This window comes from Bos mutus, chromosome 8 (genome assembly GCF_027580195.1).
Source record: "Bos mutus isolate GX-2022 chromosome 8, NWIPB_WYAK_1.1, whole genome shotgun sequence".
In the NCBI taxonomy this organism is placed as follows: domain Eukaryota; kingdom Metazoa; phylum Chordata; class Mammalia; order Artiodactyla; family Bovidae; genus Bos; species Bos mutus.
Window position 1 is genome coordinate 21,624,191 of NC_091624.1, and position 24,304 is coordinate 21,648,494.

General features: G+C 41.8%; 1 protein-coding gene across 4 annotated transcripts in view; it reads left to right on the top strand.

Moving 5' to 3' along the window:
• The window catches only part of ALDOB (aldolase, fructose-bisphosphate B), an 89,087-nt gene extending 65,547 nt beyond the window's left edge, over window positions 1-23,540 (top strand). For all 4 annotated transcript variants that reach the window (XM_005904068.3, XM_070375185.1, XM_070375183.1 and 1 more), the window contains 8 exons: window positions 13,269-13,390; window positions 14,233-14,444; window positions 15,666-15,720; window positions 17,905-18,065; window positions 18,962-19,045; window positions 19,896-20,070; window positions 20,486-20,685; window positions 23,009-23,540. In XM_005904068.3, coding sequence (XP_005904130.2) covers window positions 13,269-13,390; window positions 14,233-14,444; window positions 15,666-15,720; window positions 17,905-18,065; window positions 18,962-19,045; window positions 19,896-20,070; window positions 20,486-20,685; window positions 23,009-23,104 — 1,105 coding nt within the window. In that variant the 3' untranslated portion in view covers window positions 23,105-23,540. The remainder of the gene's footprint in view (window positions 1-13,268; window positions 13,391-14,232; window positions 14,445-15,665; window positions 15,721-17,904; window positions 18,066-18,961; window positions 19,046-19,895; window positions 20,071-20,485; window positions 20,686-23,008) is intronic.
• Window positions 23,541-24,304: the final 764 nt, after the last annotated feature.

Sequence of the window (24,304 nt, forward strand, 5' to 3'; positions counted from 1 at the left end):
GCCAGAACCTTGTTTTCTGATTCTCCACTGTGTGTGTGTGTGTACATGCTGCAGAGCAGTGTAATGTCTGCTTCCATGAAGTAGCGTGATTTATTACCCTTTCTAATTCTATTCAGTTCAGTTCAGTCGCTCAGTCGTGTCCGACTTTGTGACCCCATGAATTGCAGCACGCCAGGCCTCCCTGTCCATCACCAACTCCCGGAGTTCATTTAGACTCACGTCCATCGAGTCAATGATGCCATCCAGCCATCTCATCCTCTGTCGTCCCCTTCTCCTCCTGCCCCCAATCCCTCCCAGCACCAGAGTTTTTTCCAATGAGTCAACTCTTCACATGAGGTGGCCAAAGTACTGGAGTTTCAGCTTTAGCATCATTCCTTCCAAAGAAATCCCAGGGCTGATCTCTTTTAGAATGGACTAGTTGGATCTCCTTGCAGTCCAAGGGACTCTCAAAAGTCTTCTCCAATACCACACTTCAAAAGCATCAATTCTTCGGTGCTCAGCTTTCTTCCCAGTCCAACTCTCACATCCATACATGACCACTGGAAAAACCATAGCCTTGAGTAGACGGACCTTTGTTGCCAAAGTAATGTCTCTGCTTTTCAATATGCTATCTAGGTTGCTCATAACTTTCCTTCCAAAGAGTAAGCATCTTTTAATTTCATGGCTGCAGTCACCATCTGCAGTGATTTTGGAGCCCCAAAAAATAAAGTCTGACACTGTTTCCACTCTTTCCCCATCTATTTGCCATGAAGTGATGGGACCAGATGCCATGATCTTCGTTTTCTGAATGTTGAGCTTTAAGCCAACTTTTTCACTCTCCTCTTTCACTTTCATCAAGAGGCTTTTTAGTTCCTCTTCACTTTCTGGCATAAGGGTGGTGTCATCGGCATATCTGAGGTGATTGATATTTCTCCCAGCAATCTTGATTTGTGCTTCTTCCAGCCCAGCGTTTCTCATGATGTGGTTATGATATTCCAAGCATTTATTTAGATGTTATTGTTCAACAATAGTGCAACAAAATGGTAAAGTTGGTAGACAGGGATAGTATCACTGGATCCACTTTCCACATCAGGGAAGGCAGACTGGGAGAACGTGATTTCCTTCAGTCCCGTGGCTAGTCAGGGGTGCAGTTAGATCACTAGGTAGTTTTACTAAAGAGATAAGAGAGAGTGAAAGAAATACTAAGCTGGAGGTCATAAATGACATAAGTGACTGATAATTCTGATTAGATAGTGAGAGAAAAAATGGACTTTGAGATGATTGAGCAAAAGACCAAGAGAAAACACTGACAAAGCAGTAAACAACCCCCTGTGAGGGACTGGGGGAAAAGTAACAGTGGTGGTCACTGCTGACCAGAGTAACTTTCCTATCAGATAAGTACTGGTTGCTCAGCAGTTCTGAAATTCTTCAGCCCATTCTTTCCAACTCACTTTGCCTCTATAGCATCCTAACTGCACAAACACTCTTCTTCAGACAAGAAAATGGAAAACTTTTTAAAAAAATCATATTTCAGTTTCAATTTTACTCTCTAGTCTCAAGGTAGTGGTATTCTAAACCCTAGAATTTGGATTGCTTTAAATTTATTCATCTGAGATATATGAACATACACAGGTACTCCAGTCTTCCTAAAATGCACAGAGTTCACAGAGTCGGAAGCGACTTAGCAGCAGCAGCATCAAGCATGATAATGATACAGAAAAAATTCACCATGAGAAAATGAAAGATGATCCCTGACTCTTCCATCCCCACATCTGCTGCACCCAATGGCTCTTGACCTGGGCTTCATTCTGGTGCTCTGAGTTTATACCCTCAGATTCTGACCTTTTTGAAAACCCACCACATGTCTTTCACAAGCTGACCTGTAATACTCTGAATATACCAAATATCATTGGATTTTACACTTTAAACAGGTGAATTGTATGGCATGTGAATTCTCTTTCAATCAAGTTGTTACATTAATAAAGGGACCATAAAAGAATTGAAAGCACAATCTTAGATATGTGCACACCCATTTTAATAGCAGCATTATTCAAAATAGCCAAAAGGGGAAAGCAGCTCAAGTGTCCAGAGACCAATGAATAGAACAGCAAAATGTGATATCTATACTTATCTGTGTCTATATCTATAATCTGTATCTATAAGTGTGTTATATGATATGTATACATACACTGGGATATTATGCAGCCTTTAAAAATTAAAAAACAATATTTTTGGCTGTGTTGAGTCTTCGTTACTGTGCGTGGGCTTTTTCTAATTGCAGAGAGCAGGGGCTACTCTCTCATTGCAGTTTTTGGGCTTCTCTTTGCAGTGGCTTCTCTTGTCACAGAGCACAGACTCTAGAGCATCAGGTCTTCAGTAGTCGTGGCGCGTGGGCTCAGTAGTTTTGGAGCATGGAGTTAGTTGCCTTGTGGTATGTGGAATCTTACTGGAGCAGGGATTGAACCTATATCCTCTGCATTGGCAGACAGACTCTCAACCACTGAACCACCAGGGAAGTCCTATACAGCCTTTAAAAAGAAGGAAAATCTGACATGTGCTACAACATGGATGAAACTTGAGGGTATTATACTAAGTGAATAAACCAGTCACAAAAACACAAAACTACATCATTCCACTTGTATAAGATACCTAGAGTAAATTCAGAGCCAGGGGGTAGAAAGATAGTTTCCAGGGGCTGTAGAGGGAGAAGTGGAAAATGGTTGTCTAATGGATACAAAGTATTAGTTTTGTAAGATGAGAAGAGTTCTATAGATTGGATGCACAGCAGTGTGAACCTATGGAACACTAATGAACACTACTGAACACTTAAAAATGGTTAAGATGCTATATTTTATATTATGTGTGTTTTTCCACACTTTTTAAAAAGGGGAGATGGGGCTGTGGTTCATGCGTACCGTTTAAGGGGAGCTGCAGCCTGGTTGCCTGTGAAATTCCAGTAAACAATGATAGAAGAACTTTCAGAATCTAATATAGTTTTAGAAGAAAGTAATGGTCATGTTCTACCCCTTAATGATTTCAAAGTTCTCAGAGATAGGAATTATAAGACAGTTACTCTAGACTTTTCTGACATTGATAGGAAAGGATTCATATATTTATTAATTCATTTATTCACAAACATTGAGTGTGTGCCTACTGTGTTTTAGGCTTGGTGCCGATTGCTGGGAAGACAGCGGCAAGGTGTCACTGCCCCAACCCACATAGGTTCTACAGTCTGATGGGCTGAATCAATTGATACGGAACATGACTTGTAAAAGTCCAGAATGCCTAGGTTTTTCATTCGCATATTTTATAGAGTCTTTCATGAACACTGTGGTAATAGCCACCACTACAACTATCTCTTGATACTTTCATATACATTTTCGTACTACTTGGTTTGATTGGATTCTGACCTCAACCTGCTCCTCCCACCTCTCCGATAATTTTCTTGAGAACAGGCCAGTCTTATTCATTTTATATTTGCTACAAATGTGTATCCTCTACAAAAAGTCCCTATAGTGATCAAAGTTCTATTCACCCAGAACCTCAATAACAATTTTGTGAACCATGCTGAGGTAACAAACACTGCCCTGTCACTGTGACCAAAATAGTGACTGCTGATTTCAGGGTCCTGAAACCATCCCAGCCACCAAAGCGGATTGTAATACATAAGGAAATGTCTGTCCTACAAAGTAGGAAAGATATTTTAAAATATGTTGAGGGACTTCCCTGGCGGTCCAGTGACTGGGACTTCGCACTCCCAATGCAAGGGCCCAGGTTTGATCCCTGGTCAGGGAACTGGATCCCACAAGTTCGAGTGCTGCAGCTTAAGGTCCCTCATGCTGCAACTAACACCTGGCACAGACAAATTTAAAAAAAAAAATCATGTTGATCCATCCCTGGTTCTTCCTTGCATTGTGAAGATTTGGCCCCATTTTACAAAAGTTCTTTTTCTGTGACATTACTAATCCTACAGTGAGTATAACCTGAGAAACACGAGATTTATTTGCATGTGCAAGTTTGTAGACCTAGACCTCATATTATACATGAACTCATTTAACTCATGTAAAATCTTATTCAGGCTAGAAGTATCCAGAGTGGGGCAAAGAGTGAAAGAAATTAGGCAGTTGTTGGAGGTTTTGAAAGTAATGATCTGGAATGATGCCATCTTATTATTGCCTATGAGAAGAGTCTGCAGTCAGAGGCCTCTAAATCAGAATTATACATTCAGATCCAGTTATTTAGTGAAATAACTGTACTAAATTCCTAGTTGTATGCTGTTTCATTCATCTTCACAATCAGTTTCTGATGGAGGCATTACCAGCTTATCTTACAGATGGTGAAACTGAGGACTAATGAGATTGGGAGATTCCACAATGTTTCACTGCCTCCAAGTTCACATATCATGACATCTCAATTTTAATATTTTACTGAGGTAAGAGACTTAAAAAAACTGTAAATAGTCTCTGTTGCTCAGGAGTTGCTGGTTCTATAAGATCCAGTAAGCATCACTCTTGCTTTCCTGAACTTTGAGCTTCAGTTGCACGTCAGACTGTGGAGGTGGCCAAATGCTGATGCCATGGAGCAGCAGCAGGCGGCACCACTCAGGGGCAGATGAATTCATACGCCTCCGACATGCCTGGCCAGTCTGCTGTTCACGTGAAGCGACACTCAGCAGATCAGGGCCACCTTGGTCTGCAAACGCAAGTCATTCTTCCCTGATTAATGCAGATTTAATGTCCAAGGTTACAAACTGCTGGGAGGTGGAGAGGGAGAGAGCAAATCTCTGCAGTTTGAGGTCACCAAAACGTAAGCAGCTCGCCCTGACTTGAAGTGAGACAGGTACTCCGTGTACCTTTCCTGTGACTTATGGCAAGTTACCTAATCTCTCTGAGCCAGAGTTTCCTTGTCCAGAAAGTGGGGCTAATAAACCTTTCTTCAGAGAGGTGCTAGATTAGAGAGCATACATCAAAAAAATCAAGTGCATCATAAAACTTCAAAAAAGAGCTATTATTATTGTTATCGTTGTCATTATTACAACAAAAATAATTATCCTAGTAGCCTGTGGGAAATTATTTCTACCATAAATTTCTCAGTGGGTAAAATGTTCCAATCACAGTTCTGACCACCCGGCCCTGATGCCCAACAACTATTACTAAGCCCACTCTCTATTCTTTCGTCATCATCCACCTCTTATTCCTCCTTTATCCTCTGACAAAAGTCAAACTTGATGAAACTTCATATGTCTCCAGATCAGTCATCCTAGTCTGACAAGTCAAGTACCAGGTGTTTGAATGAGCACCAGAAAGTGTGCCTTAGGGAGGCTGGTGAAGTCAGGAGCACTGATGGGAACTTTCCATGGTTTCAGATCAGATCAGATCAGATCAGTCGCTCAGTCGTGTCCGACTCTTTGCGACCCCATGAATCACAGCACGCCAGGCCTCCCTGTCCATCACCAACTCCCGGAGTTCACTCAGACTCACGTCCATCGAGTCAGTGATGCCATCCAGCCATCTCATCCTCTGTCGTCCCCTTCTCCTCCTGCCCCCAATCCCTCCCAGCATCAGAGTCTTTTCCAATGAGTCAACTCTTCCCATGAGGTGGCCAAAGTACTGGAGTTTCAGCTTTAGCATCATTCCTTCCAAAGAAATCCCAGGGCTGATCTCCTTCAGAATGGACTGGTTGGATCTCCTTGCAGTCCAAGGGACTCTCAAGAGTCTTCTCCAACACCACAGTTCAAAAGCATCAATTCTTTGGCGCTCAGCCTTCTTCACAGACCAACTCTCACATCCATACATGACCACTGGAAAAACCATAGCCTTGACTAGGTGGACCTTTGTTGGCAAAGTAATGTCTCTGCTTTTGAATATGCTATCTAGGTTGGTCATAACTTTCCTTCCACGGAGTAAGCGTCTTTTAATTTCACGGCTGCAGTCACCATCTGCAGTGATTTTGGAGCCCAGAAAAATAAAGTCTGACACTGTTTCCACTGTTTCCCTATCTATTCCCCATGAAGTGGTGGGACCCGATGACATGATCTTCGTTTTCTGAATGTTGAGCTTTAAGCCAACTTTTTCACTCTCCACTTTCACTTTCATCAAGAGGCTTTTGAGTTCCTCTTCACTTTCTGCCATAAGGGTGGTGTCATCGGCATATCTGTGGTTATTGATATTTCTCCCGGCAATCTTGATTCCAGCTTGTGCTTCTTCCAGTCCAGCGTTTCTCATGATGTACTCTGCATATCAGTTAAATAAACAGGGTGACAATATACAGCCTTGACATACTCCTTTTCCTATTTGGAACCAGTCTGTTGTTCCATGTCCAGTTCTAACTGTTGCTTCCTGACCTGCATACAGATTTCTCAAGAGGCAGATCAGGTGGTCTGGTATTCCCATCTCTTTCAGAATTTTCCACAGTTTATTGTGATCCACACAGTCAAAGGCTTTGGAATAGTCAATAAAGCAGAAAGAGACATTTTTCTGGAACTCTCTTGCTTTTTCTATGATCCAGCGGGTGTTGGCAATTTGATCTCTGGTTCCTCTGCCTTTTCTAAAACCAGCTTGAACATCAGGAAGTTCATGGTTCACATATTGCTGAAGCCTGGCTTGGAGAATTTTGAGCATTACTTTACTAGCATGTGAGATGAGTGCAATTGTGCAGTAGTATGAGCATTCTTTGGCATTGCCTTTCTTTGGGATTGGAATGAAAACTGCCCTTTTCCAGTCCTGTGGCCACTGCTGAGTTTTCCAAATTTGCTGGCATATTGAGTGCAGCACTTTCACAGCATCATCTTTCAGGATTTGAAATAGCTCAACTGGAATTCCATCACCTCCACTAGCTTTGTTTGTAGTGATGCTTTCTAAGGCCCACTTGACTTCACATTCCAGGATGTCTGGCTCTATGTCAGTGATCACACCATTGTGATTGTCTGGGTCGTGAAGATCTTTTTTGTACAGTTCTTCTGTGTATTCTTGCCATCTCTTCTTAATATCTTCTGCTTCTGTTAGGTCCATACCATTTCTGTCCTCTGTTATCCTTAGGACAGGCCTTGGCCAAACTTCCCTAGACAAATGAGCCTCAAATTTGTGTTTTAAACATTTCAGTTTCCCTCAATATTCACATTCAGTGTGTAACACTTTCCACCTTCAGAAGCTGTCTGAGCCTAAACTCTACACCCAATGGTCTGCTTCTTTTTCCTTTATTTCATTGATATTTCCCTCACTATGGTATTGTACTGTATACCATAGAGCACTTTGGTTTTGATGGTTTTTTCCCTCCTATGTTATGAGTTATTTCAAAGGAGAATGTTTCTGAGAAATATACTTTTCCTGTGATCATGGTCATTGCATTATTTTTAGATTTTCCTGCAAATTTTGCCTCTTTCATTATTTGCCTTAGGAAGCATACACTATTTTTATTTGCCTTCTCTTGAATTAGATTTGGGTTTAATGCTCAGAGGAAAAGAAAACCCTGTAGAATGAACTAGTCCTCAAGACAGTGCTGTAACTAGGGGAGCTGGTGGCTTACATCAATCACTTGGAGTTTTATTCTAGTTTTTACCAACTTTAAAGACAAAAATATAAAGGTTGAGAGAGAATGAGACTAAAGTAAAGAGACATTGTGTTCTGACATTAAAAGCATCGGGGAGCCTAGTTTGGTTTGAGGCGCTGGGAAGGATCTTTGAGTATCTCCTATATGCAGGCACTTTACAGACTCACTTAATGCTCTTGTGAAGTTCAGATTCCACTTTACAGAGGAGGAAATTCAGGCTCAGAGAAGTGAAAATAACCTTGACCAAGGTCATGTGTGTAGTAAGTGCTGGAGCTGAGCTACATGCTTCCCAGTTTTCCTTGGTGGACTCCAGAGCCCAGTCATCTACTCGCTGCATGACTGCTCCTCATCGTTTGTCTGTGTCTCCTAATTTGTAAAATAGAGAATCCGGATTGAGAACTACGAGGTCTCCAGATGTCCCTTATAGTGTTAACACTCTGAGTATAGAGGGTGTGTGAGCATGATTAGAAGGATTGGCTGTTTATGAGCCAATCAGAGTTATTGGTTAAACACCTCTCTACCAGGCCAAGGTGGGAAGGAGAGGGTAAAAGTTAGAAAAAAAAAAAACAACCAACAAACCAACTTGGGTGAGAAGTCTATAAAAACTGGGTGTTGCAAAAGTTCATCCTATTTGGCAGCTGCTGCCTCATCCACAGCTTCTGATAGATCCAAGAGGACTCTCCTCTCTCAGACTGTAAGTAAAGAACCTCCTTTGTCTACCTGGAGAATACCAGGGAGTCAGAGGTTAGTGATAGCACTAAGCACAGAGAGGAACATTTGTTGGCTTTTGTTTTCAGGAAAAGTGTGATGGTGGCTGAAAGCGTGGTGATCTGTTGAAATGATTGTTTTCCTCGCTACCCATCCTGGTAGATCCGGACCGATCCAGTTACCAGCAGTCCCTGTAAGAGGGCCCTTTTGAGTCTTTGGCTTAGGGAAAACAGAGTGAATTTTCTGCTTACCAAGGTCTCATGCCAACTTTTTAAAAAGTGTGTAGGAAGTTGTTTACATTATATGATTAAGAAAAAATAAAGGCAAGTTTCAGAAAAGTGTGCAATACATAATGTCACTCTTTTTTAAATTAAACAAAAATGGTATGCACACATACTGTTTATGGGTCTATATACGCAGAGAATAACCACACTGAGCTTACTCCTAGGGAATGAAATAGGGTGGGGTGACTCTCATAGGTCACTTTATGGTTTTTTTTAATGTTTTATTTCTCAGTGAATAAGTTTATATATTACATTATAGTGAATTTTCCTATTTGGTTAGATTCTACTCAGTTTTTGAAATGCCTGCTCATTTCTGCTCCCTGCATAACAACTGCCTATTGCAATGATTTATTTACATATTTATCTCCTTATGTAATTTTCTTCATTCTCTTCCCACACCTATTAAAACTTGCACTGAAGTTTCTTTGTCACAGAAATGAACTCTTGGCTTGTTTTTCCCTTCATCTGCACCCACGGCTCAAATGAGGAAATGGAACAGGCATCACGGAGCATAGTCGTCCTTTGATTATGAATTGTCAAACATTTCCCTTATTTGATACTTTCTATAACATTTCCTACTATAGAAAACGTATGAAAATCCTACAGCTTGAGATATTTAAAATCAAAAGCTGCTGATGTATTTTGCCATATTTGTTCTACTATCTGAAGAATAGGCATGTTGTGAGGATATGTTGCCTTTTAAAATAAACTTCTCTTTAAATAGTTGGGGCTTCCCCGGTCACTCAGATGGTAAAGAATCTGCATGCAATGTGGGAGACTCAGGTTCCATCCCTGGGTCTAGGTGATTATAGGTACCTAGAGTTCCATTAGCTGATGTGGATCCAGCAGGGGCTCCTGCTCTGCTGCCACCATCATTTGAAGCAAGGTTCATCTGCAGACAATCCAGGCCCAGGCTAGACATGAGGTGCTGGGTTAGGGAACAGAATATAGTTGCTATAAATCTAGGGTTCCTTTGGTTTAGGTGTCATTTTAGAGGAAAGAGCAACACTCAGGTCTCTTTGTGAGCTGCTCCACATGTGTTCAAAGGCACCAGGGATCAGGCTGCTTTAGAGCATCTCACTGGACTTGTCACTATGGAATCAGATACATAACAAAGCTGTGGGCATGTTCCTGCATCTGTATGTGAAAGTGCCAAATGCAATGCCTGACAATCATGGGCTTCCAGTGAATAAGTCCCTCATGTCTTCCTGAAAATCCACCTGCCGTGTACATGGAGAAGCAAATGAATTCTCTACACCCTTATATTCTCCAGGAGTTAAATATTGATATTTTACACATTATTATATTTTCAGAGAGTCTCTTTAAAGAAGGCAGAAAGAACTATATAACAGGGTTTCATCTGTTATTCTGCTGAAGAAGGATTGGAAAAAGAATTCCAAGTCATAAGCCAGTAGAATGTGAATTACAGTCCTAAAACATCACAACTTAGAAGGGGTATCAGACACATTCTTCCTGGGCCTGAATTTCCTCATCTCTAAAGTTAGCAAAGTTGATACAGATACCTCTGAGTTCACTTGTAGCTCTGTTTTCTGTAGTTACCTTTTATTCATGTACATTTGTGCTCGCAACCTTCTCCCAGATTTGCGTATGTATTACCTGATAATATGGGGCTTCCCTGGTGGCTCAAGTAAAGAATCTGCCTGCAATGCAGGAGACCCAGGTTTGATCCCTGGGTCAGGAAGATCCCCTAGAGAAGGGAATGGCAACCCACTATAGTATTCTTGCCTGAAGAATTCCACGGACAGAGGTACAGCCCATGGGTTCACTAAAAGTCAGACATGACTGACCAAGTAACACTTTCATTTATACCTGTTAATATATTATGTTTAGTAAATAATGTAATATATAAACTTATTCACTGAGAAATAAAACATTAAAAAAAAACATAAAGTGACCTATGAGAGTCACCCCACCCTATTTCATTCCCCAGGAGTAAGCTCAGTGTGGTTATTCTCTGCGTATATAGACCCATAAACAGTATGTGTGCATACCATTTTTGTTTAATTTAAAAAAGAGTGACATTATGTATTGCACACTTTTCTGAAACTTTCCTTTATTTTTTCTTAATCATATAATGTAAACAACTTCCTACACACTTTTAAAAAAGTTGGCATGAGACCTTAGTAAGCAGAAGCTGAGGGACACAGAAATCATTCTCTATCATTACCCACTTCCAGCTGGCCTCCTCTCATCGAGCGGTGAACATTAGCCTGTGACCCTGTTTTATGATTAACAGAGAAGCAATATTTGTGCTGATGTGGTACAGAACTTTAATCCCTCTGTAGAAGTTTAACTTCTCGTAAACAGTATTGGTTCGATTTGACCTTTTCTCTGTTTTTTTTTTTTTTTCTAGTTGAGTCAGCACACTCAGACTGAAGCAAACCACTTGGTAGTAAACAGAAATATGGAAGTCCCTTAGGGAATTATTTTTTTAATTAAAAAGTGAGAAATACTGATTCCAGAATTTTCATAAAGCCTTATAAAAAGCATCCTCATGTTTATCATGTGATTCCACAAATACATTCTAAGCAACTACAATGAGTAGGTTGCTCATAGGTCACATGTGATCCATCTGGCAGTGAGACAACCAGAATAGATATTACAGCCATTTAATCCATAGTAAGCCAAGACTCAGAAAAGTTATAAATTTGCCCATGGTCCTAGTGAGGAAGAGGCAGAGCTGGTCCTTGAACCTAGGTCTGTCTGATCTACTTCTGTGTAAATGAATCAGATATTTATGAATTGGTAATGTGGTGTGGCGTTAATGAAACATAGCTGAAGGATTTTTGGTACTCTGGCAGGAATCACCAGGGACATTAGAGTCACCCAAAGGCCAGTTCCTTTCTCCAGTCTCACTGTTTATGTGAAAGAGGGAGTATTCTTCCTTATCCCAACATGTGCCTTATTAGCTATTTGTCCTTGGACAAATAATTAACCTATCTTCCATCTTTTTCTTATCTATCATATGGCAGAGGGTGCGGAAAAGGGGGAAGCCTGGCTACCTTTTGAAATTATTGTGAGGAGTGCACTTTATAGTGCGTGTAGAGCAATTAGCAGAGTGCATGGCAGTAAATAGCATTTGCTATTATTGGGCTATGTTTTTCTTTTGTTTTATTAAGGAAACATTTTTTTTTTTTTGGTATTTTTCAACTCCTTTATGACAAGAAAACTTTAGAGGAGAAATCTAGGCTGAGAGAGAAAATTTGTACTTTGGCTTAAAGTTCACCAACCTCAGGTTGTCTTAAATCTGACATGAAGATCTGGAGATCAGATCCAAATCTAACAGTCTCTGACTACAATTTAGGAACTAACATATAAACAGGGGGAACACTATCTTCGGGTGGCTTGGATATAAAGGGCATTGGAAAATTATCTTCTTTGTGATTATTTCCCACTACCTGTTCTGGTACCCCAGTGACAGCATTGTGGTTCTATTCTTGGAGTTAAGTGTTGAAGCGAGAGTAGCCACAGTGAGTGCCATCAGTTATACCTTGTCAGGAATTAGTTCAGTAGCCACTGACTTCTCTATCAAGGGATAGAATACTGACAGCTTGCTTTGAAAAGACACAGAAAATATCAAGATCGATTTGCCATGAGAAGGACAACTGGGTGGGGGACTGCTTCATCCTAGGTGGGACCTTGGACAAGTCAGTTAGCTTCTCCAAGTCTTAGCTTGTTCATTAATTAATGAAGATAATACTTGTCCTCGTTATCTCATTGTTGAATGGATGGGATGAGAAGTGAGGGGTCCCTTAGTTTCCAGGAAGTAGAAAGCAGACACAGGGCATCTACCCTGTGTGTGAGTATATAAGGGGAGAGGAGACAGGGGAAAGGAGGAGACCACAGGATAATCTTCACTGCCATTTTTTCCTTTGATAATCCAAACTATTCTAACATCCAAGATGAGAGTCCTGTAAGCTTGCATTTTCAAGACTAGCCCTAAGTGGCAGCCAACAGGAGCAATGACCCCTTTAGATGACCAACACTGAGAAATTGCTTGGGTAGGGCATTTTTGAGCCAGAGTCTGCCCTTACCAAAGCAATGAAGCTGAGAATTACTGGGGCAGGAATCAAAACATGACATTGGATGCCAATGTCCAGCCCGGAGGTTAGGAAAAATCCTCCCCGTCTGCCCCAGATAGTCTCACAGGTGGTTGAAGATAAGAAAAAGGAGATGCACTCCACCCTCTATGTCCCAAAGCTGAAGAGAAATTAAATTCAAGGCCAAATGGCAGCTTCTCCTCTGAAGCTTGATGCCTAGACAATACTCTGGTGAGACTATAGGCAAACAGAGTAAAGTGAGGAATGGCCACAGAGGTGGAAAGCTTCACTATCCTGGCCTCAAAGTCAGCCAGGGCCCCTGATGGCACCAGGAATCCACAGAATAGAGAGACAGTCGATTACTGCCATGATCCCTGTTTGTCAGATTTAAGCAGATCACTCATTAGTTGGTTGAGTTATAAGATCAGTCATCCCAGTGATTTCCTGAAAGACATTCTGTTTAGGATCACCATGACATTTGGCATCCCACCTTCATCCATTATGGCTAATTGCAACTACTTAGGCTTCAAAACAGAACAGACTTCATTTGTTTAGCTGGTTGTAGAAATGGGCCAGAAATGTCAGAGGGGCCTACAGGGCATTTCTGCACACCTGCTGTCTTGGGCGTGAATCCATGTGAAAGACCCACAGTTCAATTCACAACTAACTCTCCTACACTCTTTTCCAGACCTGTCACCATGGCCCACCAGTTTCCAGCCCTCACTTCAGAACAGAAGAAGGCACTCTCAGAAACTGCCCGACGCATTGTTGCCAATGGGAAGGGGATCCTGGCTGCAGATGAGTCCGTAGGTGAGCGTAGGAAACATCACACTACAAACATCCTCCTGATTCTCCACTTAGCAAAGGCAACTGGATCATATTCTCTCTCCTCTCAGAGGAAATAAAGGTTTATGTACACAGGAGGGGGAACAGAAGACTCAGTAAGCACAGACCTTTTGTGTCTTGTCATTCCAGAAGGCAGATTTCTGAAAACCAAGTGAACAGGCTCAAGTCCTACATCCAAGCTGTAGCAAGGCCAGGAACTCAGTAAGAGACCTCTGCCGCTGATGAGAAGTCAGTGTAAAGCCAGCCAAGGATGGGCGGTGAGAGCAGCGAAGTGTCAACATCAGGAATGGGGCAAAGCTTGTGACTGAGAGCAGCTCAGGATGGCACAAGGGAGGGCCTCAACAGCCCCCCGATAAAATGACAGTAGTCAGAGAAGTCAAGAGCCTGCCTGACCCCTCCTTCCACTGTCTGTACATCGGGTTGGATCAGGGCTGGACCAGGGGAGAGCTAAAGAGGCCTCAGGGCCTTGCAGCCCCATTTGTACCCAATGGTGGCATACACCTTGATGACACATCCAGCACATGCTCTTCCTCACCAGCATTGTGACAGCAGCCAGGTCTTCTCCTGGGGAGACAAAAAAAAAAAGAGAGAGGAGCTCTGAGTCACTCAGTCATGCCCAACTCTTTGCTACCCCATGGACTGCAATCTACCAGGCTCCTCTGTCCATGAGATTGTCAGGAGCTCTGAAGATCTGAATACAAAAAGAGCATTGCTGTCCATCCTGGTGAGGATCAGTGGTTGGTATGGAGGGGGTTGGCAGGGAAGCACCAGACTGCTCCTTACGCTGCCTTCACTCGCCCATGTAGGCACGATGGGGAACCGCCTGCAAAGGATCAAGGTGGAGAACACGGAAGAGAACCGCCGGCAGTTCCGTGAACTCCTCTTCACTGTGGACAGCTCTGTCAGCCAGAGCATTGGGGGTGTGATCCTCTTCCATGAGACCCTCTACCAGAAGGACGGCCAGGGAAAACTGTTCAGAGACATCCTCAAGGAAAAAGGGATCGTGGTGGGAATCAAGGTGAATACATCTCGCTCCCATCTCACCACAGCCACACTCACAACACAGAAGTTGGGACAGGGCCAACACGAGGAGCACTCTCATCTAATTGCTCTTCTCACTCCTTTCCATCCTCACCATCCCACTGAGAAACAGATCCTCTTCTTGACCTTTCCAGTACCTTCTTCTTTCAACCATTTTCCTACAAAGAACTTAATCTCTTTGTGTCTCCATTTTCTCATTTTTAAAATGGGAATAATAGTACCTTCCTCATAAAGTTCTTTTTTTTTAATTTAATTTTATTTTTAAACTTTACATAATTGTATTAGTTTTGCCAAATATCAAAATGAATCCGCCACAGGTATACATGTGTTCCCCATCCTGAACCCTCCTCCCTCCTCCCTCCCCATTCCATCCCTCTGGGTCGTCCCAGTGCACTAGCCCCAAGCAGCCAGTATCGTGCATCGAACCTGGACTGGCAACTCAAGTGAGCTTGTAAAACAGTGCCTGTCACACCATTATTATTTAGTTCATGATAGTTATTACCGTTAAAACACTTACTGTTCTACTGTAACTAGGTCTTCCAAAACTTCATGAACTTCTCAAGAGTGATCATCCGTATTTGTTGAGTGCTTACAACTCCAGGAGCTCATTTACTCCTCACAACCTCTAGAGATAGACTCAATTATTATCCCTATTTTTAGAGATGAGGCAAGAAAACAGAATTACAGGGAGTAGTATAACTTGTCCACAGCAAGGCAAAATTGGAGCCAGTTCAAACCCAGACTGCTGCCTCTTGGGCTCATGACCATAGCCTCTGTTATGTTGACAGTAGAGGCTGCAGCCCTGTTCCTCTTAGCTCCTATAATAGCATAGGGCTTGATATGTGCAGTGCTTGATAAATGTCTCTTGAGTAAATGAATGAATCATTTAAAGGAAGTGGCTCTTACACGGGCACCTCTTCATCTCAGGTGCTATCAGATTACTTCTTGCTTCTCAAGCTCCAGGCCTGTGCTTTCCATACTTTCCATCCTCTTAGGGTTGATACTCTTACACTGTTCTTTCCAGATAACTTCACTTCTACTGTGGACTAAATTGTATCCCCTCAATGACTAACATACTTTTCCTAATTCAGCTCCTTGGTTTGTGAAAGATGAGAACTACTATTTAGCACCAGGGGCTCTGCTTGTATTTTCCAGGGACACCTGACACCTGCTAATTGTTAATTATTTATATTCACAGTTAGATCAAGGAGTTGCTCCGCTTGCAGGAACAAACAAAGAAACCACCGTTCAAGGTGAGGATTTTGCCCGCTGATATGAATCATGCCAGTATATGCCAGAAATGAAGACAAGCAAAGAAGTGATGGAGGGAAGCAAACTGTGACTATCACACTAGTTTTAGAGCCACATACCTGTTCTTCAGCCCCAGCTACTCTAGTTAACAACTGTATGCCCTCAGGCTAGTCACTTAAATATTCTGAGTCTCCATTAAAGTGAGATAGCAACATCTACTTTGCAGAATAGTTGTGGGAATTAAAGTAGACACTGCACATAAAATGCTTATCAACAGTGCCCTAGACAGAGAAGATACTTTATACTTGGGAATATTATCTTAGAAAAATCTAGCAGCAGTAAAGAGGAAAGATCCCAAGCTATGGAATTAGACACACTTGGGTCTGGACACTGCTTCCATCATTCACTAGATAATTTTGCAAGAGATAGGTATAAGCCTATCTGCCCAAGAGATAGGTATAAACCATAGCATTGGGTTAGCTAAGCGGACTAAATCTCAGCTCTGTCTCTCTTTAGCTATTCAAACTTGAAGTTACTTTACCTCTCAGAGCCTCAGTTTTTGAATCTGTAAAATGAATATACAGCTATTAGTTATATGACTATTAGGTTGTAACAGTCTAACAACTATTAGAGTTGTTATATGCCGGGGTCCAGCCCGGGCTGATCCAGGGTATTCGAAGGGGAGACGGAGTCGGCGACTATTTACGTATTTATCAAAGATATAAAGAGTAATAGAACGAGGATAGCTCAGTAGGAAAATTCAGTGGAGAAAAGAAGCTGAGTAGCTTGGTTTACGCGGGAGACCAATAAAACTTCAAGACAAGAAGTTTGCACCACTTACGTAGGCCGCAGGCGCCCTCTCGAATAGCGAAAGGTGCCCCACCCTAGACACCTTCTCAAGTGGGTCTTAGAAGCCCAGGCATAATTAGTAAGCATGGTGGGTTCCGCGCTCCAGATGGAGACTCAGCTGGAAGTTAAAGGGAAGAATGACATGGGGAGACCAAGCGTTGGTGAGCAAGGCCCGTAGCTTTATTTTTAACAGGGGCTTATATACCCTAAGTTACACATAGAGGATAATAGGGGATGCAAAGTCAGAAGTTTTTGATCCTTATCAAAAACCAGGGTTTCTTTCCTGCAAATTTATCGTATACAAATGGTTTAGGTGATTTACATCATCTTCTGGCCAGAAGGCCTATTAACATTTTATGACTCTTGACAAGGACTTATCAACAAAGACTTATTTTCTCTAAGAGTAATTATTTTAAGGTTTGGCGCCATCTTCCAAAGATAAAATTGCATTCCTATAGGGTGGATGTGTAATGGGTTTACAACAAAGGAAAGAATGTATTACCTTAAGGGTCTAAAGTTACTAACACCAAGGCCACTACTTATTTTTTCTACATACCAATTATTAATTAATACACATTCAAGGATACAATTCAGGGGATGTGAAAACTTGGCAACAAGCATTGGCTCATCAATGAAATCCTTTACTAGTTTATTCTGACAGCCTCTCTGAGAGGCTCTAAGCTATTTGAATATCTTAAGCTTCCCGTGCCTCTTGAGGCTGGGAGACTGTCCGGGTAAACTTGTCAGGCGAGTTAGAGAGCCATCTGAGGGGTTTGGATTTAAACACTCCTAATTGCCCAGGAACTTTATTAATTGGAGCTGTAAGTTAACTCTTTGACAGAGAGAGCAAGATGGTGGTGGGGGACAGCCCCCAGTAAAGTCAGAGGTGAGAGCACAAAGCAATAAAGTAGGCAGACTCTGGTTTTTTGGGGGCAGATGCTCGAGAATATCCGGGGGGACTCCTGAGGCTCGATCCCGCCTTTGCGTATGCCGAGCCTCCTTCCTCATGACCTTTGTCACGAGTGGAATGTCTCACCGGCTCCTGGCAGTTATGATTATTAAATGAGATAAGATGTGCAAAATATTTAGAATCATGCCTTGGAACACAGGAAGTACTAAAATATTAGTTTACTCATTTTATAGAGTATATAATATGTATATCAAAATTAAACTTATTAAACACAGATCTTTTGACTTAGTACTGGAATGTTTATTTCTTTGCTGTATGTTTTGGGTCCTCAAGCTCTGTGACTGAATGCTAAGCAAAAGGGGAACTCCTTCACTTTATCAGTAGCAGTCAGGGATGCAAAGAAGCCTTTCTCTCTCATGATTTGCAGGGCTTGATGGTCTTTCTGAACGCTGTGCTCAGTATAAGAAAGATGGTGCTGACTTTGGGAAGTGGCGTGCTGTGCTGAAGATTGACAACCAGTGTCCATCCCATCTTGCTATCCAGGAAAACGCCAACACCCTCGCCCGCTATGCCAGCATCTGTCAGCAGGTGCTCTTCTTTACCCTTGGCCTCAAATACAGTAGGCAAGAGTTTTCTTCAAAGCCCAACTTTCTAATTTTACTGTAACCATACATGATCCTTCCTTTTCTCTCACCACTATAATCTGATGGCATTTTTTTTTTTTTTTTTTTTTACTACTTATACTAGGTGTGGTAGAGTAAGATTTGGTTCCACAAGGAACCAAATGAATCCAAAAGGTAAACATATTCAAGTGTGGCCTTCTACCAAAGCACTGTAAGCCGAGTCTTGAAAGCAATCACCTCTTGAGGCCAGGGCATTCGCATGTCTATGCCCCACCGTGGCCAAGGACACGAGCCTCTTAATCCCCAGCTCAAGGGTGACAGCCTTGATCTGGTTCCAATTCAAATAATTTGTTGGAGGATGGTAGCTTGATGCTAAAGTTTCTAACCTGTTGCAAAGTGCCTCTGGGATCCAACTTAAGTCTGATTTGCTTGTGTGGGTACAGTACTGGGGTTACCAGAATTGTGGGCACTTGGAGCTTCCCAATCAGAATTGAAAACATTGCTTGAATTCCTTAACCCATATGAGAGGCATTTTTATCAGTGATTTAAGCTTGCCTGCCCTAAAAGGATAACATATAGGTTCTGAGGTAGTAGAATAGTCTCTGGAATGATATACAGAAATAGAGTTTGCATTTACTGTACCCCATTTCAAGGAAAACTTTTTTTTCCCTCACTGTTCTTTTTTGGCTAAACCACAGATGCTCACTAGATATCCTGTTAAATTTATGTTCATTGATTTTAAGTCATTTATATGATATTTCTCCATAAGGGCTTCACCCTGTACCAGTTGGAATGCTAAATGTTAAGAAAAAGATCCCAGTGAACAGAGCTTCATTCTGTCCCCTCTATTTTTCTCTTTAGAATGGTCTGGTACCCATTGTTGAACCAGAGGTAATTCCTGATGGCAGCCATGACATGGAACACTGCCAGTATGTTACTGAGAAGGTAAGTCTTAAACATAAAGGTGGCAATGCCAGTTAAAATATCTGTTTTTAAGTAACAGTTGTTACTTATATCTCAGCTGTTACATGTGAAGTATTCTACGGTTAGAATCATTATGTAGTGTTGAGATGGTAAGGAGGTATTATCAAACCTTCCACTTTTGGGGGCACATGGTACACTCCTTGTGAAAAAGCAGATCTACATTACCAAGACTAGGGTTTAAGCATCCATATTCCCTGTTGTGGGACCTGGGCAAGTCATATTATATTTTTGGACCTCATTTCCATTATGTTTAAGAAATAAGATGAGGCTTCCATGAGAAAATGTAATTAGAAGGTGATTTTTTCACATATAACTTTCTAAATTAGCCACATACATTTGTAAGAAAGCAAGAAAGTCCTCAGTTTCTCCACTTGCAAAATGAGGTGGACTGAAATGAGCTCTGAAAGCACTCCTGTCTGTAAAATTTATATTTTAATGATCACTTAGCTTCTATGGGGATAGAGAATGGAGGCTGATTTGGATGTCCCCAGCGAATTAAATCAAGGCAGACTCAATTGACCAATGGGAGTAATGGGAAGGAAGCTGTGAGGGGCTTCTCGGAAGCAGAGCCATCCGGGTAGTCCATGCAGTGAGCAGCTAGGGGAGGGGCAGCAGGGACAGGCTGGCTTGGCTGTGGTTTGCGGGCATCACCCTGATTGAGCCTAAGGGCTGGTTGGGAAGCTTTGGCCAAGCAATGTGTGGGAATTCCTTCATCCTCCTTCCCTGCAGTATAGAAGTGACTCTATACTGCAGAGTCAGATGACTCTATGGCTGGCTCGGGTTTCACCTATGTGGGTCTTTTGTCCTTCAGGTCCTGGCTGCTGTATACAAGGCCCTGAATGACCATCACGTTTACTTGGAGGGCACCCTGTTGAAGCCCAACATGGTGACTGCTGGACATGCCTGCACCAAGAAGTATACTCCAGAGCAGGTGGCAATGGCCACAGTTACAGCTCTCCACCGTACTGTTCCTGCAGCTGTTCCTGGTAAGATTTTCTTTCTTCTCTAACTTGAGGTCTTAGTCCTCACTCTTTGAAGGAATGCCAGAAGCATTTGCATATGTCCAGGACTCTCCTTCCAGCCATGAAACAGATCTCTGCTATATCACAGGTAGCCAACACTTCTCCCTCAAACTGCATGATGCCACCTATCCTGAGTCCATCAAAATACATACAATCCATTGATTTCCTCAACATTTCACTGCCCTCTTATTTACTAAATCCGTCCTCTCCTCAGCCCAGCTAGCCTCAGCAAAGGCAAGCTAATTTCTCCAACCTAGTCCCATGCAAATCAAGCGGGGAAAAGATTGAGACATGATGTTTCTTTTAGGCTCCTTGCTTGCTTTCTCAAGCAGGGTACACAGCCAAGATTAGTGGAGTGGAATGGCTTCTCTCCTTCCAGGCATCTGCTTTTTGTCTGGTGGCATGAGTGAAGAGGATGCTACTCTCAACCTCAATGCTATCAACCTTTGCCCTCTACCAAAGCCCTGGAAACTAAGTTTCTCTTACGGACGGGCCCTGCAGGCCAGTGCACTGGCTGCGTGGGGTGGCAAGGCTGAAAACAAGAAGGCAACCCAGGAGGCCTTTATGAAGCGGGCCCTGGTAAGACACTTCTTCTTATGTGCTTAATCGAGTGGATACTTGGGACCTGGCTCTCATTGCTTTCTTCAGGCCATGATGGACTCCAGAGAGTGTCTACCAGGTATTTGAAATTGTGGCATTAGAGCTTAGTAGGAAAGTCAAGGCTGGAGAGAGTTTTGAACTCTCCACACAGGGAGTATAATTGATGTTAGTGGATTGAAGGCAATTTCCAAAGAGACACTTTAGAGGGACAATGAAGAGGGCCAAGGAATGAACATGGGATATCTTTCATTTTGAGAAGATGAAGAGGAGAAGCCACCAAGAAAAGCAGTGATAATATATATTAAGATGAACTAAGGATTCTAGGAGCAAACAGAATGAAGTTTCAAAGGGTCAATAACAGCACCCTACAAAGAGGTTAAAAATAAAGGTGGGAAAAGGCTTTGGAGATACTGGCATTGAAGGGCATATCAATGACCCTCAACAAAACAGGTTCAGTAAAGAAAAGGTACCCATTCAAGATGCTTGTCAGGAAAAGACACAGAAAGGTTACCAGGAACAATGAGGACAAAGAAGGGTCTTATTCAACTACTAACATTCCTTTTTGAGTACCTATGAACCAAGGATTGGGGTGAACAAAGCAGACACAGCCAGTGCCTTCAGGGGACTTAGAGTTTAGCCAAATAGGAAAGAGCTTGGCATGTTTAAATGTAAAGCAGAAGGATCCAGAGGAGAGATTAAAGATTAGGAAAGGACAGAGACTGAGAGGAAACAGTGCTACATGAAACAAAATGTTAAATACGGGTGGAAGAGTTGGTCTTAGAAAGAAAGGAAGAGATAGCAGAAAAGAAACAGGAGTTTGGAATCAAGTCTGTAGAGGTGGAGAGATGCAGTGGTTGATCACTGATTACAGGTGACGGCATCCATTGAGAGTGATAAGGGAATGGAGATTTCGGTCTTCACAGTGGGGAACTTGGAATAGTTGTTGAAGTAGTTGCTAGGAAATTGACCAGAGGTTATGGCCAAGCATCAAGCAAGGTGCAGTTGAAATGAATTTTTTTGGTACATTAAATTAGATCCTGAATGTTCCCGACAGCATGTAGGATGATTCAGATCAGCCTAAATGGGAAAGAGCAGGGTTGAAGAATCAGAGTTTAACAGGGAGATGGAACAAATTTGAGTGATAGCCTTATCCAGCTTGCTGCTGTTGATGAGAGCAGAGCCTGGGCAAAGAATCAAGTGTAGCCAAAAGTTTGATGATAAGGCACTAAAGGAAAGGAAGGCTACAGAGAAGCTAAAAACATCTCAGACGTGTAAGAGAGGTGTGAGATTTTAGAGGTAGTGCTTTACCATTTGATGACGATGGGTGTGGCTCTGCTGGTGTGTGGCTGATGAGGTGGGAAGACACAGCAAATATGATGAAGGGATTATGCAAGTAAGGGTTAGCCACACAAACGAAGGGATGCGAAGCTTGTCATCGAGAACAGTGGTTCTCAAGCTTGAGCATGCATCCAAATCACCGGAAGGTATGTTAAAATGCAGGTGGCTGTGCCCAGCCATGGACTTTCTGATTCAGAAGGTCTGGGGTCAAGCTGCAGAATTTCCATTTCTAACAAGTGCTTAATTAGGTCCATGAAACCTAACTTCGAAAATCATTGTAGATGTAGAAATAAGTCCTGGAGAGATCAGAAAATGGCAACAGTGACTTGAAGACAGGTACTGCTAAGTGGCATTTGAGTGTTATGATAGGTTTCATAATTCTAAAGTCAACTTTAGTTGGAATTTACACAGGGTATCAAATGATATTACAATAACAACTACATAGAATTATATATTCTTATGGACAAATATATGTAGAAAATGTAAAACTTATTAAAAAATTTTTTTTTCTTTTTGCTATAGTGAAGCTTCAGCTACACTTGCCTGATGTTTGGCAATATGTCTGGTCATTTTCCTAGCAGACTACTCAACAACTATTTCAAGGTTCCCAAATTTTGGAACTGAGATTTCCTTTTCCTTATCACTGTATGAGTGATAAGTTTCTCAACTTTTATTTCTAGGACGGTTGTTGCAGTATTGCTGGTGCGAAAAAGAAACCTTCTTAGTTATAACAGAGTTACAACATTTCTCAGCTTGCCTGAGAAATGCTCAGAAAACTGGGATTTTAAAAAGGAAGTAAGGATAAAAGCATAAAAGGAAGGAATGGTATCAGCAGCAATATTTAGCAAAACCACTGTATGGAAGAAAAATCTACATGAAAGTGTAGCTGGTTTCAAATGAGAAGCAAAGAGGGTCAAGCTCAGGTTGCTCTAACTCGGTCTCCTCTCTCACGCTTGTGTTTTAGGCTAACAGCCAGGCAGCCAAAGGACAGTATGTTCACATGGGCTCTTCTGGCTCTGCTTCCACCCAGTCGCTCTTCACTGCCAGCTATACCTACTAGAACCCGAGGCTGACCAGCTTGGCTCTGGCGCTCTAGGTGTCTTGGTAGGAGGGCTGAAAGGAAACAACGACTTTTCGACTGACCCTGGAAATTAGATGAAATTAGGTTGCAAGCTACTGGAAACACAACACATGTTAATTTCTTAGACACAAGTGGAAAAAAATCAGTTATGGAAACAAGTCTGAATATCAGGGATCTGATGAAATCTCACCCAATGGTTTCTTTACAACGTTTCTAGCTCCCCACACCCCAAAGAGTCTATCTAAGAAAAGAACAGACTTTAAAACAGAACCAGCTCTCCATCCAGATCACCAAATGAAATACCTCCCAAGCTGAGTGCAGAGAAGCACATCTTATTAAACAGTTTTAGCAGTGGTAGGTTATGAAGGAGACAGCTGCAACCAGAAAATGAAATAAAATGTTCTACAAACCTTCAGTTCGTGTCAGGTTTTACTTTGTGCTCTTGCTTTCAAAGGATTTGATACATTTCATTACCTTTGACTCTATAGACATGCCATTAGCATCAGGATCCTCAACATTGGTTGCTCGTTGGATTAACCTGGCAAAATTAAAAAACCCAGGATGCTCAGGCTACGCTCCAGCCAAGTTTGAGAACTACTAAGCTAGATTTCAACTTTGAGGGTATTTATAAACGAAGGCTATTCATAATGTGAAGCAAGCTACATTGTAAAATGATTCCAAACAACATATGGAGTTTAATAAAGCGATCACTGTGACGTTGGTGCTTGGAACATTCCTCATCAAATGGTACAGGTTTGGTGACACAGGACTGCATCTTCCTCTCACATCCAAGCACACCACATAGTTTTGCAGGAAGAAATATTCACATAATTATGCTTATTGGCTTCTGATTTTCAGAATTAACCTATAAAAGCATTAAAGACAACCATAGTTACAAGAGAGAATTTAATTATAACTTTGGACAATGTAATAGTAATGATTTTGGTGAAAAAAAAAGTAAAGTAATGTTTTAACTGAGAGAAGCTGAGAAATTCAAGGGGGAGAAGACGTGGAGGAAAGCAAAGAAAACAGTAATTTACTTAATGGGGAGTCAAGCTACTACTTGAAATTGGTGGAGTAAGAAGTAGTGCTTTAAAAAAAAGGTCCTTTAAGTCTATTAAAATACAAGGGAAATGGATTTAATCATTAAAATATTCCTACCTATAACAAAAATATAGG